General features: G+C 50.5%; 1 protein-coding gene, 2 long non-coding RNA genes and 4 other non-coding genes across 7 annotated transcripts; 5 read left to right on the forward strand and 2 right to left on the reverse strand.

The window, feature by feature from the left end:
• Positions 1–1,574: 1,574 nt before the first annotated feature.
• RAB42 (RAB42, member RAS oncogene family) lies at positions 1,575–3,098 on the reverse strand. Its single transcript, XM_070610537.1, has 2 exons — positions 2,807–3,098; positions 1,575–2,128 (listed from the first exon to the last, which is right to left on the reverse strand). Exons 1-2 carry the CDS (start codon positions 3,046–3,048, stop codon positions 1,705–1,707), a joined length of 666 nt encoding a protein of 221 aa, XP_070466638.1. The 5' UTR covers positions 3,049–3,098; the 3' UTR covers positions 1,575–1,704.
• Positions 3,099–9,081: 5,983 nt separating this feature from the next.
• On the reverse strand, positions 9,082–9,622 carry LOC139081952 (uncharacterized). The gene is made up of 2 exons (XR_011537492.1): positions 9,314–9,622; positions 9,082–9,229 (listed from the first exon to the last, which is right to left on the reverse strand). It is a non-coding gene; the product is annotated as an uncharacterized lncRNA (long non-coding RNA).
• A 689-nt stretch (positions 9,623–10,311) lies between these two features.
• LOC103550926 (uncharacterized) lies at positions 10,312–13,254 on the forward strand. Its single transcript, XR_544901.2, has 5 exons — positions 10,312–10,678; positions 11,660–11,756; positions 12,053–12,135; positions 12,471–12,521; positions 13,126–13,254. It is a non-coding gene; the product is annotated as an uncharacterized lncRNA (long non-coding RNA).
• On the forward strand, positions 11,202–11,336 carry LOC139082142 (small nucleolar RNA SNORA16B/SNORA16A family). Its single transcript, XR_011537871.1, has one exon. It is a non-coding gene; the product is annotated as a small nucleolar RNA SNORA16B/SNORA16A family (small nucleolar RNA).
• LOC139082150 (small nucleolar RNA SNORA44) lies at positions 11,806–11,936 on the forward strand. Its single transcript, XR_011537878.1, has one exon. It is a non-coding gene; the product is annotated as a small nucleolar RNA SNORA44 (small nucleolar RNA).
• On the forward strand, positions 12,163–12,295 carry LOC139082151 (small nucleolar RNA SNORA61). Its single transcript, XR_011537879.1, has one exon. It is a non-coding gene; the product is annotated as a small nucleolar RNA SNORA61 (small nucleolar RNA).
• On the forward strand, positions 12,980–13,053 carry LOC139082100 (small nucleolar RNA SNORD99). Its single transcript, XR_011537832.1, has one exon. It is a non-coding gene; the product is annotated as a small nucleolar RNA SNORD99 (small nucleolar RNA).
• Positions 13,255–13,274: the final 20 nt, after the last annotated feature.

Consider the following 13,274-nt stretch of genomic DNA (forward strand, 5'->3'; position numbering starts at 1 on the left):
GCATGATCGTGCTGACCTTGCAAGACTGTCATAAGGCTGAGTGATGCTGTTTTAAAAGGAGGAGGCAGTCCGCGCACAGGGAGACCCACCCGGCCCAGGCCCCGTGGGGAGGAAGCTAAGAAACTCACCCTGATTGAAAACCTCCCAAGAACCTAGGAAGGAGGGATTATCTGTCACATGTTACTGAGAAGGAATCTGGACTCAAGGAGGTGGACTGTACCGGCTCCAGGTCCCAAAGTGAGTTAAGTGGGTGCACTCTTTTTGCTGTGGCAGCTGCCCATGCCCTTCTCATGCCCACTGGCACAATGACACCCCCAAGACACACCCTCTACACTTGTTGAGATTCTTCCCAACATAAACCCCATTTCCTCCATGAAGCCTGCCCTGATTGCTCCAGGACATTCTCTGCCTAGCAGTTTCTGTTGCAAGGCAGACTGAGTTGGAGGTTGGTGTGCAGACATGAGAAGATTCTTGAACTCAGTACCTGCTTCGGGGAGGAAAGGAAGGAAGCAGGATTGAGCAGAGGAAGAACTTAGCTGTGATGTTGTTGCAACAGTGGCCTCCCAGAGAGAGTGATGAAGCTGGGTTTGACCTTCAGAGTTGTCCAGTGTTGGGACAAGAGGGCTGGGCCTTTGAGCAGCCTCCCCCCTTAGAGTGACATTGCATGGTGGCTGCCCCTGAGGGGTGGGCAGATCCCAGAAAGTGCGGCAAGCTGAGGTCCCTCATTGGGCAGCACTCCCAGCAGCTGGGGTGGCAAGGCTATAGGTTGGATCTTCAGCCCGGAAAGGGGATCTTGGTGGCTAATCCCAGTGTCCACTGGGTGCCCAACTTTGGAGCTGCTCATTCATGTTCATCCCAGATCCAGATCCAGCCCCTGGCCTTGGAGGAGGGGCTTGGGCAGCAACCCTGGGTTTGAGGCCACACTTTAAGACTCATCCAAGGGGCTGGCCTGGTGGCATAGTGGTTAAGTTCATGCACTCTGCTTCGGTGGCCTGGAGTTCACTGGTTCAGATCCCAGGCACAGACCTAGCACCGCTCATCAAGCCATGCTGTGGCAGGACTCCCACATATAAAATAGAGGAAGATAGGCACAGATGTTACTCAGGGCCAATCTTCCTCAGTGAAAAGATGAGGATTGGCGGCAAACGTTAGCTCAGGACTAATCTTCCTCACCAAGAAATTTTTACAAAAAGACTCCTCCAAGCCTGAGGACGTAAGGAGGCTGCGAGGCGGGCTCTCCCCGAAATGCCCTGCACCCATCCTCACCTGTGCAGTGGCGTCCAGACGCTGAGCATCTCGGTGTCCGAGCCCAGGGATGCTGCCAGAAATGGTCACGGCCCGGCCAAGAGAGAATGGTGATGACAGCTCTTGTCATTCGATTCTCACTGAGTGGCATGCTCTGGCTGAGCATATCCCATCCATTATCTCATTCATGCCCGCACCTCCCTGAGAGGTGGGGTCTTTTATGAGCCCCAGGGACAAACAGGAAACAGGGTCAAAGACAGGAAGGTCCGGCCTTAGACCCTTCTGGTAGAGAGTGGCTGAGCTCCGGAGACCTCAAAACCCAGGAAGCATGACTTTGCCAGGAGACTTTATATTAACCCTTTGCACACATTCTTCCATTTGCCCTCCAGAGGGACACTAACTCTCCCTCCCGCCAGCTCCTCGGAGGCCAGCACCACTTTAACCCGTTCCCTCCCAGAGTCAACAGTGGCATGGGCCTGGGTGCTGCTTCCTGCTGGTGGACCTGGCGATTTGGGTCTTGTGGATAAGTCGGACACCCCCCCAGTCCTCCTCCAGCTTGATGTCCCCCTGCTGCAGGGCCTGCTGGATGGCATCAGCAAGGGTGTCAAAAGCCAGATCCACGTTGCAGTTATTTTTGGCTGAGGTCTCCAGGAAGGCCATGCCCAGGGAGGTGGCCAGTTCCTCTGCCTCCTGAGCCGAGACACAGCGGGTGCTCTGCAGGTCACTCTTGTGGCCAACCAGCAGGAAGATGGCCTTGTCGGGGCCACGAGTGGCCATGACCTCCTGGTGCCAGTCTGGGATGTGTTCAAAGGACTTCCTGTTTGTCACATCAAAGACCAGCAGGACACCCACCACGTTCCGGTAGAAGGACCTGGTGATGCACCTGGTGGGGTTGAAGAGTGCATTGGAAGAGGCTGATGCCTTCCAGACACCCCCAGAAGCAGGACCCCCATCCCCTGACTGCCTCATCCCCCCAGATAGCTCATTTCACACCGTCCTGTGCTTTTGTTCCCCATATTCGGTGTCTGTGTCTGTCCCACAAGACTGCGTCCTCCCCAGTTAGGGAGCGGGTGTGATTCACACACCCTCCTGCCCATTCCTCCGCTCCCTCTCCTGAAGCCTGATGTTTTCCTGAAACAAAGCTGGTCTTTGTTTCGCATTCTTTGCCTGGCAAACTCCTCCGCATCCTTCAAGGCCAACATCCATCTCTCTTCCTTTTCTGTCTCTGGGACGCCTCCCTTTCTCTGCCTCTGTGGGCTCTCTCAGCACCCGGGTCATTCATCCCTCCAGCTTTCAACGTCCAGATCTTCCCACCCCTCCCCCCGAGGCCTGGCGGTCCCTTTAGGGCGGCACCAGGTCTCAGGGTCCTGCTCAGGGCCTTGGCTCCCCCAGCCGTAGTTGGAGGATGACTGTCTCAGAGTGAAGGACCAGAGACCCAGGGCAGGGACCCCTAGAGCTCTCCTTGGGCCTCTGAGGTTGGCTCTTCTGAGGGACCCCCTGGCCGGGAGGACGGGCATCGACGCCCTCAGTCGGGCCCACCCCCCGGCCCACGGCCCCGCACCTGTAGCGCTCGTGGCCCGCCGTGTCCCAGAGCTGCAGCTTGACGCGCGGCCCGGCCGGCAGCTGCAGCGCGCGGCTGTAGAACTCGACGCCCACCGTGGGCGGCTCCGCCTCGGGCTCGGGCTCCGGCTGCGGGGCCCCGGGCGCGCCCGCCACGTAGCGCCGCAGCAGCGACGTCTTGCCCACGGCCGCGTCCCCCAGCAGCGCGATCCGGAACTGGTAGAGGCAGCCCCCAGCCTCCATGGCCCGCGGCTCGCCTCCCGGCCGCCCGCCCCGGGCCGTCGGTCCGCCCCGCCCCGCCCCGGGCCCTCCCCCGCGCCAGGCCACTGAGCGGTCACCGCGGCGCGGGGGACAGTGGAGCAGAGGGCGCCCCGGGCCCGAGGAAGCTGGCCAAGTCGCTTCCTCTCTCTGAGCCTCAGTTTTCTTCTCTGTAAAACAGGGATAACGATGACCCCTGCTTCAGAGGACAGAGAGATTCAGCGAGACGCCCGGGAGGAGGGTTGGGGAGGCTCGGGAACGAGAGCATCCGCTGCACTGGCTCACTCGCTGGGATGGTGTCTCTCTCCAGCCCCCCTCTCCTCTTAATTCCCCAGGTGGGCCCCTGCTCAGGGACCTGGCGACGCCTCTCCAGAAAGCTGATGGTATACAGATGCTCCCTCCCCACCCAGCTGCCCTTTTCCCGGAGCCCATTGGCCCTGGCCTGGGGCCTCCTTTTCAACGTTCAGGGTCCATGTTCAACAGCCCCCACGGCTTCCTCCCGGGGCCCAGACAGGGACTTGGACACTTGGGGGAGGAGGCAGGACAGACAGACAGCTGAGATTCCAGAGGGAGTGCAGTTGGCCTGTGGACTGGACAGCTGGAATTTATGAGGCCGGGTAGTCAGTCCCTTATGCTTTGGGGGCAGCAACCCTTTGAGAGCGTCATAGTGGGCCCATTTTAGAACTGAGGAGACTGAGGCTCAGCTGTGTGGTTTGTCTCAGGTCACACAGCAGAGCTGGGACTTACGCTGGGGTTTATCTCACTCTTCATTACCCCCTTGAGGCCACAGAAGAGGCCTGCAAATCAGATCACAAGAGGACCAAGTCTCGGTGGTCAGGACCCACTTGGGTTAGGGGCAAGGGCAAGGGAGGCACCTTTGCTTCTAAGATCCACTCCACCCTTGCCAGTCTGGCCTCTGGAGACGCAGGGCATCAAGGCTGGCGTTCTGGCTGGTCCCAAACAGCTCATCTATTAGTTTAATCCCACTATGCCACTCTGGGTAGATTTTACCGGGTTAACTTGTTTTGGCAAATTGGAGGAGGGGGGTAACCCTCACTGTCACAAACCATCACAACATCACATTTCCTCCCCACACAACCTTGTGAGTAGGTGTTGTTATTCTGCTAATTTCTTTTTTTATTCTTGGAAGATTGGCGCTGAGCTAACATCTGTTGCCAATCTTCCTTTTTTTGCTTGAGGAAAATTGTTGCCAAGCTGTCATCCGTGCCAATCTTCCTTTACTTTATGTGGGACGCTGCCACAGCGTGGCTTGACGAGCCATGCTAGGTCTGCACCTGGGATTCGGGCCTGCGAATCCTGGGCTGCTGAAGTGGAATACTTGATCTTAACCACTATGCCACCGGGCCAGCCCCTATTGTGCCAATTTTTACAGACGAGAAGACTGAGGCTCAGAAAAGTTAAACCAGCCCAAGGTCACTGAGCAGGGAGAACTGAGACTAGCTCCCAAGTCCATCCAAGGCCAAAGCCTTGTTTGCTATTTCTGTTTCCGGCCAGACAGGTGGGGGATCTGGGAAGGGCTAGTTTTCTTCTGGCTAACTCGAAATAAAACAGTGAGAAGCCATTTTGTCAGGTCTCCAGGTAATCGCGGCAACTAGTCACCTGCATGGTAGAGCCTGAAGGGGTCCAAGTCTCTGCTCGCCCCCCACCTCCAGGAGTAGGAGAGACCAGGAACCACGAGGAGCCTCCAGAAGGGTGTGTGTGTTGGGGAGGAATCTCCCTGCCAGCTCTGCCCGAACCACTCCCACCTGCCCCACGGATTCCTCCGTTGGGATGGTCTCCTCGCCTTACTCAGTTCAGCTGGATACTTTTTGCATGAGGCCCGTGTGGATGCCCCCAGCCCCTACTTTACCTCCCGCTGGTACTCTGAGCTCTATCCGTTCTGGGCATCTCTCCTCTTCTCAGCCCTCTGCCAGGAACACTCCTCTTTTGCTCTTCACACCCCTACTTCTGGCCTCAGAAAGCCCCTCACTGACTGGCCAATGAGGTCACATGCCCTTTTGTCCACTGTGATGTCTCCCTGCTAGGCTCAAGCCCCTGGAGGGCAGGGACCAATGGTTGTATCCTCAGCACTTGGCACAAAGTAGGAACTCAATATTTATGATTGAATGAATGAATGAAAGTGAATAAGTGCCATTCATTCATTCACTCATTATTCATTCAAATACGATAGACCTAGACTCAGGGAGCTGCAGGGACAGAGAAGGACTCTTGGAGGAGGTGATGCTCAAGCAGGGTCTCCAAGGATAAGGGGGAGCTGGGAGGTCAGGGAGGAAGGGCGCTGCAGGCAGTGGTGGCTGGGCAAAGGCAGAGAGGCATGAAACAGCTTGAAATGCAGTCTGAACCCAGCCTTCCCAGAAGCCTCCGTGGTTAGCACATGTGGGCAGTGTGCACTGTCAGCATCTGACTCCTTGAACTTCCTCTCCTGGATGCTCCTGCTGGGGGCTGGGGTCATGTGTCTGCCTCCGACTGCACCTGGCAGCCAAATCCAGATGTCAGCTGACCTTGCCATAGACTCACTATGTGACCCTGGGGAAGAAGTCATTTCTCCTCTCCAACCCTACTTCCTGTTCTGCCAAGTGAGGCGAATCATGGCGCCCACTTCACAGGGTAGTTCTGGAAGAACTGTGTAACACAGCAGGCAAGGTTATGCACATTTTGCATTAGACAGATCTGGGTTTTAGTTCCAAGTGCCACTTACTAGCTATGTGGCCTTGGCCAGGGCTGATTCATTAATTAATTCATTCACTTACTAATTATTTCAATAAATGCTGCCTATCTCTGACACACTGGGCACTTACATAGCTTGGCAAGCCATGCTGTGGTAGGCGTCCCACATATAAAGTAGAGGAAGATGGGCATGGATGTTAGCTCAGGGCCAGTCTTCCTCAGCAAAAAAAAAAAAAAAAAAAAGGGAAGAAGAAAAGACACAATTCCTGTTCTTGGGGAGCTCACATTTTAATGAGGAAGACAGAAAATGAATACATATATAATGTGATGCCAGGGGGCAAGAAGTGCTATAGGGGCTGGCCCCATGGCCAAGTGGTTAAGTTTGCAAGCTTCGGCGGCCCAGGGTTTCGCCAGTTCGGATCCTGGGTGCAGACATGGCACCGCTCATCAAGCTGTGCTGAGGTGGCATCCCACATGCCACAACTAGAAGGACCCACAACTAAAAAAATATACAACTATGTACTGGGGGGCTTTGGGGAGAAGAAGAAGAAAAAAAGAAGATTGGCAACAAACGTTGGCTCAGGTATGAATCTTAAAAAAAAATTTTTTTCTTGTTTACTTTTTTGTTACATCTTTATTGTGGTATAATTGACACACAATAAACTGTACATATTAAAAATGTACAATATGATGAGTTTTGACATGTGTACACACATGAAACCATTACCACAATCAAGATAATGAACATCTATCACCCCCAAAAGTTTCCCCATGTCCTTTTTTGATTCTTCTCTCCTGACCTCCCCCTCCCAGGCAACCACTAATCTTTCCACCACAGGAGATTAGTTTATATTTTCCAGAAATGAAATCATACAGTATGCAGTCTTTGTCTGGTTTCCTTCACTCCACAGCATTAAGATTTCTCCATTTTGTTGCATGTATGAAGTTTGTTCCTTTTCATAACTGAGTAGTATTCCACTGTATGAATATACTGCAAGTTGTTTATCCAATCCCCTGTTGAAGGACATTGCGTGGTTTCCAGTCTGGCTATTACAAATAAATGTGCTATGAACATTCATGTTCAAGTCTTGGCATGGATGTATGCTTTCATTTCTCTTGGGAGATACTGCGTAGTGCAATGTTGTGTCATATGGTGGGTGCATATTTTACTTTTTTAGAAACCGCCAAACTGTTTTCAAAAGTGGTTGTACCATTTTACAATTCTGAACACTGTATGAAGATTCCAGGGGCCAGCCTTGTGGCATAGTGGTTAAGTTCACACGGTCTGCTTTGGCAGCCCAGGGGTCACAGGTTTGGATCTCAGGCACAGACCTACACACCACTCACCAAGCCACGCTGTGGTGGCATCCCACATACCAAATAGAGGAAGGTTGCATAGATGTTAGCTCAGCGACAATCTTCCTCACCAAAAAATAAATAAATAAAAAACCCAGAAAGTTCCAGTTGCTCCACTTTCTTATCACTTGATATTGTCAACCTTTTTAATTTTTAGCCATTCCAATGAGTTTGTAGTGTTATCTCACTGTAGTTTTAATTTGCATTTCCCTAACGATTGATAATGTTGATCATCATTTCATGTATTTATTTGCCATCTGTTTATCTTCTTTGGTGAACTGTCTTTCAAATTTTATGCTCTTTTTTTTAATTGAGTGGTTTCACTTTTTTTTTTTTTTTTTTTTTTTTAAGATTTTATTTTTTCCTTTTTCTCCCCAAAGCCCCCCGGTACATAGCTGTGCATTCTTCGTTGTGGGTTCCTCCAGTTGTGGCATGTGGGACGCTGCCTCAGCGTGGTCCGATGAGCAGTGCCATGTCCGCGCCCAGGATTCGAACCAACGAAACACTGGGCCGCCTGCAGCGGAGCGCGCGAACGTAACCACTCGGCCACGGGGCCAGCCCCGTGGTTTCACTTTTTATTGTTGACTTTTAAGAATTTTTATGTTCTAGATGCAAGTCCCTTGTTGGATATATGTTTTGCAAATATTTTCCCCCAGTTTGTCTCTTGCTTTTATTTTCTTAGCAATGTCATTTGAAAATCAAGAGTGGGGTCTGGCCCCATGGCCCAGTGGTTAAGTTCGCATGCTCCACTTCTGGCGGCCCAGGGTTTCACCGGTTCGAATCCTGGGTGTGGACATGGCGCCGCTCATCAAACCATACTGAAGCGGCATCCCACATGCCACAACTAGAAGGACCCACAACCAAAACTACACAACTATGTACTGGGGGGCTTTGGGAAGAAAAAGGAAAAATAAAATCTTTAAAAAAAAGAAAATCAAGAGTTTTTAATTTTATAAAATGTCACTTATTAATTCAACATTGTATTGGAGGTGCTAGCCAGTACTATACAACAAGAAAAAGAAATAAAAGGCATCTAGATTAGGAAGGAAGAAATAAATCTGTCTATTCACAGACGTGAAAAATCCTAAGGAACTTACAAAAAAGCCACTAGAACTAATAAGTGAACTATAAGAATGAAGTAGCAAGGCTGCAGGATGAAGTCAATATGCAAAAATTAACTCTATGTCTATATACTAGCAATGACCATTTGGAATTTGAAATTGACAAAAATAATACCACTTATAATAGCATCAAAAATATGAAAAACTTAGGAACAAATCTGACAAAAGACATCTAAGATGCAAGATCCATACACTGAAAATTACAAAATGTTGTTGAGTGAAATTAAAAATCACTTAAATAATGAAGAGATATGCCATCCTCAAGGATGAGAAGACTCAATATTGTTAAGATGTGAATTCTCCCCAAATTCATCTACAGAATCAATGCAATACCAGCCAAATCCCAGTAGGCTTTTTAAAAGATACAAATTAGGTGATACTAAAATTTATATGGAAATGCAAAGGATTCTGAATAGCTGAAACAATTTTGAAAAAGAACAAAGTTGGACGACTTACATTACCCTATTTCAAGACATTAAAAAGCTACAGTAATCAAGACAGTGTAGTTTTGAGTATAGAAACAGACCTACACATGTGGTCATTTGATTTTTAACAAAGGGGACAAAGCAATTAGGCGGAAAAAGATAATCTTTTCCACAAATGAAGATGGAACAATTAGATAGCCATATGCAATAAACAAATAAACCTTGACTCGTACCTCACATCATACACAAAGATTAACTCAAAATGAATCATAGATCTAAATGCAAGAGCTATAACTATTAAACTTCAGGAAGAAAACAGGAGAAAATCTTAACGTCTTTGAGTTGGGCAAAGATCTTAAAAATAGGGCATAAAAAGCACAAACTACAAAAGAAATCAATCAGTATATTGGACTTCATCAAAATTAAAAACGTTTGTTCTTTGACGTCCTGGCTGGTGTGTTGAGACCAGGCTGGAGGGGCCAATGGCAGAATCAGGGAGACTGCTGTGCTCTTGTGGGTCAGTGATAATGATGGCATCACTGAAGGTGATAAGAAGTGATCTGATTCTAGACGCATCTAAAGGTGGGGAACACAGGATTTGCTGACGGATTGGATGTGGGATGCTAAAGAGAGCAGCCCAGTGGCACTCCAAGGACTTACTGAGCAGGGGAAGAGGAGGTTGGCGGAGGAAAGGCTGTGTTCTGAGAGGCCTATTTATCAGACATCCGAGTGTCCATGCCAAGGAAGCAGCAGGATGTAAGGTCTGGAGCTCAGGAGAAAAGCGGGGGTGGAGAAACAGATTTAGAAGTCATCAAAAAGTTTCTTACCTTTCAGTCTGTCGCCTTCTCCATAAAATGGGAATAATAGTAGTGCCTGCTTTTTAAAGTGCATGTAAGGATAAACATTAATAAATAGATTAAGCACAGAGAGGAGCTTAGCTCCTGACACGTACCCTTTGCTTTTACACTGACACTTACTCATCCCGTGGACAAAACGTGCCCACGGCACAGTGATTATGCGCGTGGTCTCTGCGGCGGACTTCCAGATGCCAGCTCTCACCTCGCTCGCTAGCTGTGCGATCCATTCCTCAGTTTCCTTGTCTGTAAAAAGGGCATAATTATAATACCTAAATACAGGATTATTACGAAAACTAGCTGAGATAATCGAGCAGTTTAGTTAGTTAGCACTCGGTAAAGTTACTTATCTATTAGAAAAGAGTCAAGCTTTGAACAAAAACGCATTCATCTCCCGTGAGTAATCAATCGGCGCTTCCTCCCCGGGACCTCCCTCTAAGCGGACCGCACAGAGCCCCTCCTGGAACGGCCTCGGCGGCTGCCGCTCCGCGCGCCCACGGCGGTCTGAGCCCAGCACTCCTCAGCTCACAGAGCTAACTTCCCGACTTTGAAAGTCTTCTCAGACTGAACCCCAGAGAGCACGGCGGGTCTCATTCATCTGGGAGCCCAGCGCTCCGTGCACAATATTGAGTGAGTGCTGAACGGAGGGCGACGACCGTCTTCCGACCCTTAAGGCACCTTTTACGCGGTTCCTCCACCACCTGTGAAAGCAGCCCCGCGCGCGCGTCGGGCTGGGAACCGGACGCGCCTCCCGACGCCAGAAGGCGAATGGACTACAACTCCCAGCGGGCTGTGCGACGCGCTGCTCCAATTGTCAGGCGCGCCGCGAGGGGCAGGGTCTATATAAACCCCCTGCCGATGCGCGAGCGTCCTTTCTCCCGGCCGCCGCGTTATGGGTGTTTTTTCTGTTTGGGAGGCCGGCCTGCTGCCATGCAAACCTATCCCCCGCCGCACCCCGCTGTAGCCTCGCCGCCTCCAACCCTGCCCTCGCCGGGGCTGCCTCCCGAGGCTGCGGGATGCTGAGCGTCACACGGGGAGCCGGGCCTGCCAGCCTGCTGGGGCCGAGGTGCGGGATCCACGTCGGCCACATGCGCAGTGAGAGTGGCCAGAACCCGTCAGGGTGACGCCCTTCTCCCGCCTTGGCCTGCGCGGCCCTGCGCCCCGGTGACGGGTGAGTAACGCGGCCGTGTGCGCGGCAGTGCTGAGCCTGACGTGGCTGGATTTGGGGGAGGCCGCGTGGTGGTGTCAGCCTGACCTTCGATTGAATCTATCTGTGACAGCTACCTGCTGGGTGACCTTGGGCGAGGGACTTCACCCAAATTATCTGGCTGCACAGCACACGTTAAGGAGGTCACCCTGGTGGATATAGGGACAAGATTTTTTGGAGGATGGGTTTAGAGTTATTCAGGTCCTATTTTGAATCCCAGTTTTATCACTGTCTGTAGTGATAGGCGACCTTCATTCAGGAACTTAATTGATCTAAACTTCATGTCTGTAAAATGGGGATGATAAAATGGTGCTGTGAAGATTAAATGAGACAAAACGCTGGCACATAGTAAAATGAAGTGGTAATGGGGAACTGTGGGATGTCTGTACTCTTTTTTGGTCTCCAGAATGTCCCGGTAGATGCACAGGATCTAGGTGAGTCTGAGGGCTGAAGAGCCCTTGGGGCTGTCGTGTGACCTGGATTGCCCTGTGGCCCTTATCGAAGCTGCAGCTGCTTCCACATAGCTGCTGTGGTCAAAAAGGAGCCCAAAGTGACAGTTTTCCTCGACGGTCGCCGTTCTGTTTGCTGTAACTGATCTGCAACATTTCAGGAAAAGACAGTTCCCCTTGTACTTGCCATTTCTCTGGTATAGACAGAGAGCTTTACTAGAATTGACGTTTCCAGAGGCCAGCAGAAATGTTCCGTTGGTGGGGTCTCGCATGTAGAGTTAACAGAATAAGGCCTTCGAGAAGTAGCGTGCCAAGGCCAAGACAGTATGGAGGCAGATGGGAATGGGTTGGATGTCTGTACTGGGAAAATCCAGCGGCAAGTCATTGCCCGCTTAAGGCATCAGTACCTGGACCAAAGATCAGTCAAACCTTTATGATTCTGAAGAGCAGATGAAGGGAACAATAAGATCACTCAGGACCACTGTTCCCACCCTAGCTGTGCCAGATGGAGACTGCAGGATGACTGAAGTTGCTTTCTGGTGAGTGAGGACTCGGGTCTTGACAGCGATGGAGCACAGCAGCCTCAGGACCAGGTAGGTTTCTTGTGGAGACTTAATTTGGGAGCTACCTGGCGGGTCAGAACAGCATGTTTCCAAGGGCTGTGGCTGGTTGTAGCCATGGGATCTCCAACTGCATGCAAGAACAACCTGGAGAGACTTTGACAGCTCAGGTCACCATAATACCTGCAGCTGCCACTCGCCTTTCCTATAACACCTCAGGCCTGGGCTGGAAGCCTTCTCCCCGAGGCCAGGTGTTTGCGTTAACTTCCATGTATATGGGTATATCGGGTCAACTTTTTGGTTTAGAGCTTTCTCGCTTTTTTCTGCAGGTTGCTTCAAGTTTCCTGGCGGTATCTGATAATGAAGAATCTGAGGATGCCAGCTTGCTGCTATTGCTGTGCTTTAGAATAAGGTACAGTTAGATGTTGAGGTCAGCCTGCCCCTCCGGTTCCCTTTCCCATCGGATCTGAACTCTGGTCTTGGTGGTCGTAAAAGGAGGAAAAGTAATGCTGAAGCTGGCCTCACGGCGCTTGTAGTCTGCTATAGAGCATGTGGGCTAGTTTCACACAAGGTTGAATTCTCTCTGAACTTATTTTCTTCTCCCATGGTAAAATGGGATAATTTGAGGTTTACAGGGAGGATGTATGTGAGGCCCTGGGAGGCTGGTGTGGTGACTGCTGTTGTTTCTCTATTTGGGAGGGGTTCATCAATGGCCTTCTTGTCTCTTGATGGTGTACCTTTTTTTAGAGTGTTACCAGGAAGCTGTGTTCATCTGTGATTGTGGATCCAGAGAACTGGGTAAGTTAGTGACTACCTGAAGCTTTATCACAACTTCCTTGGAGTTTCAGGTAGTGCTTTACTGTCGTGAGCCCTAAGCAGTGCAGTAAATAGATGTCACTCGGGTCTGTGTAAAAATCTTGGCGTTTTAATACATCATTTATATCTGGCCTTCCCTTGTGTGCCATATTTGTTAGCTGCTCATGGCCAGAGAACAAAAGTAAATGTTTGCAGATTTGCCCACCGTTGAGGCCAAGAGCACATCCTGCTGTGAGTAGAATGCAGCAGAGGGGACAGCCCTGCACTTTTGGCAGCAAGGGCTGGTTGCCGTGAATGTGCTGTAGTGGCTTGGGCTCATGCTCCCTTGTCTGGGGTGACCTCAAACCATGGAGTCTTTACCCCCCCGCCCCTGCAGGCAGAGTGGGAGATGGATTAGGTAGAAACAGTTCCATCTGGCTCAGGGTATTTTTTTTAGGGTGACTGGTCCAGGATGAAACCTAATCTGAATGGACATCTATGGATGATAGATGCGGATATGGGACTGAGACCAGCTTTTAGGAAAATGTCTGGGTGGCACTGATTAATTGGGGCAATACTAACACACTGGCTTATACTTCCTTTACAGGAGAGAAGTGGTACAAGAAGAGGCAAGCTAAGACAACAGGTTATTTTAGGTGGGAATGGTGACTTTTTTTTTTTGTTTGCTAATGCTGGTACATGGCATCTAAATGACCAATAAAAGACTATGAAAATATGTTTGTCAGTTTTCTTTCT

The sequence above is a fragment of the Equus przewalskii genome, chromosome 2 (assembly GCF_037783145.1).
Source record: "Equus przewalskii isolate Varuska chromosome 2, EquPr2, whole genome shotgun sequence".
NCBI classification, from domain to species: domain Eukaryota; kingdom Metazoa; phylum Chordata; class Mammalia; order Perissodactyla; family Equidae; genus Equus; species Equus przewalskii.

What these genes read in the sequence shown, in the direction of transcription:
- RAB42 (XM_070610537.1), bottom strand. Translation starts at nt 3,048, where the DNA reads ATGGAGGCTGGGGGCTGCCTCTACCAGTTCCGGATCGCGCTGCTGGGG. An exon ending in GCGGGCCACGAGCGCTACAG is followed by an intron (nt 2,129 to 2,806) that starts GTGCGGGGCCGT and finishes CAACCCCACCAG; the next exon opens with GTGCATCACCAGGTCCTTCT.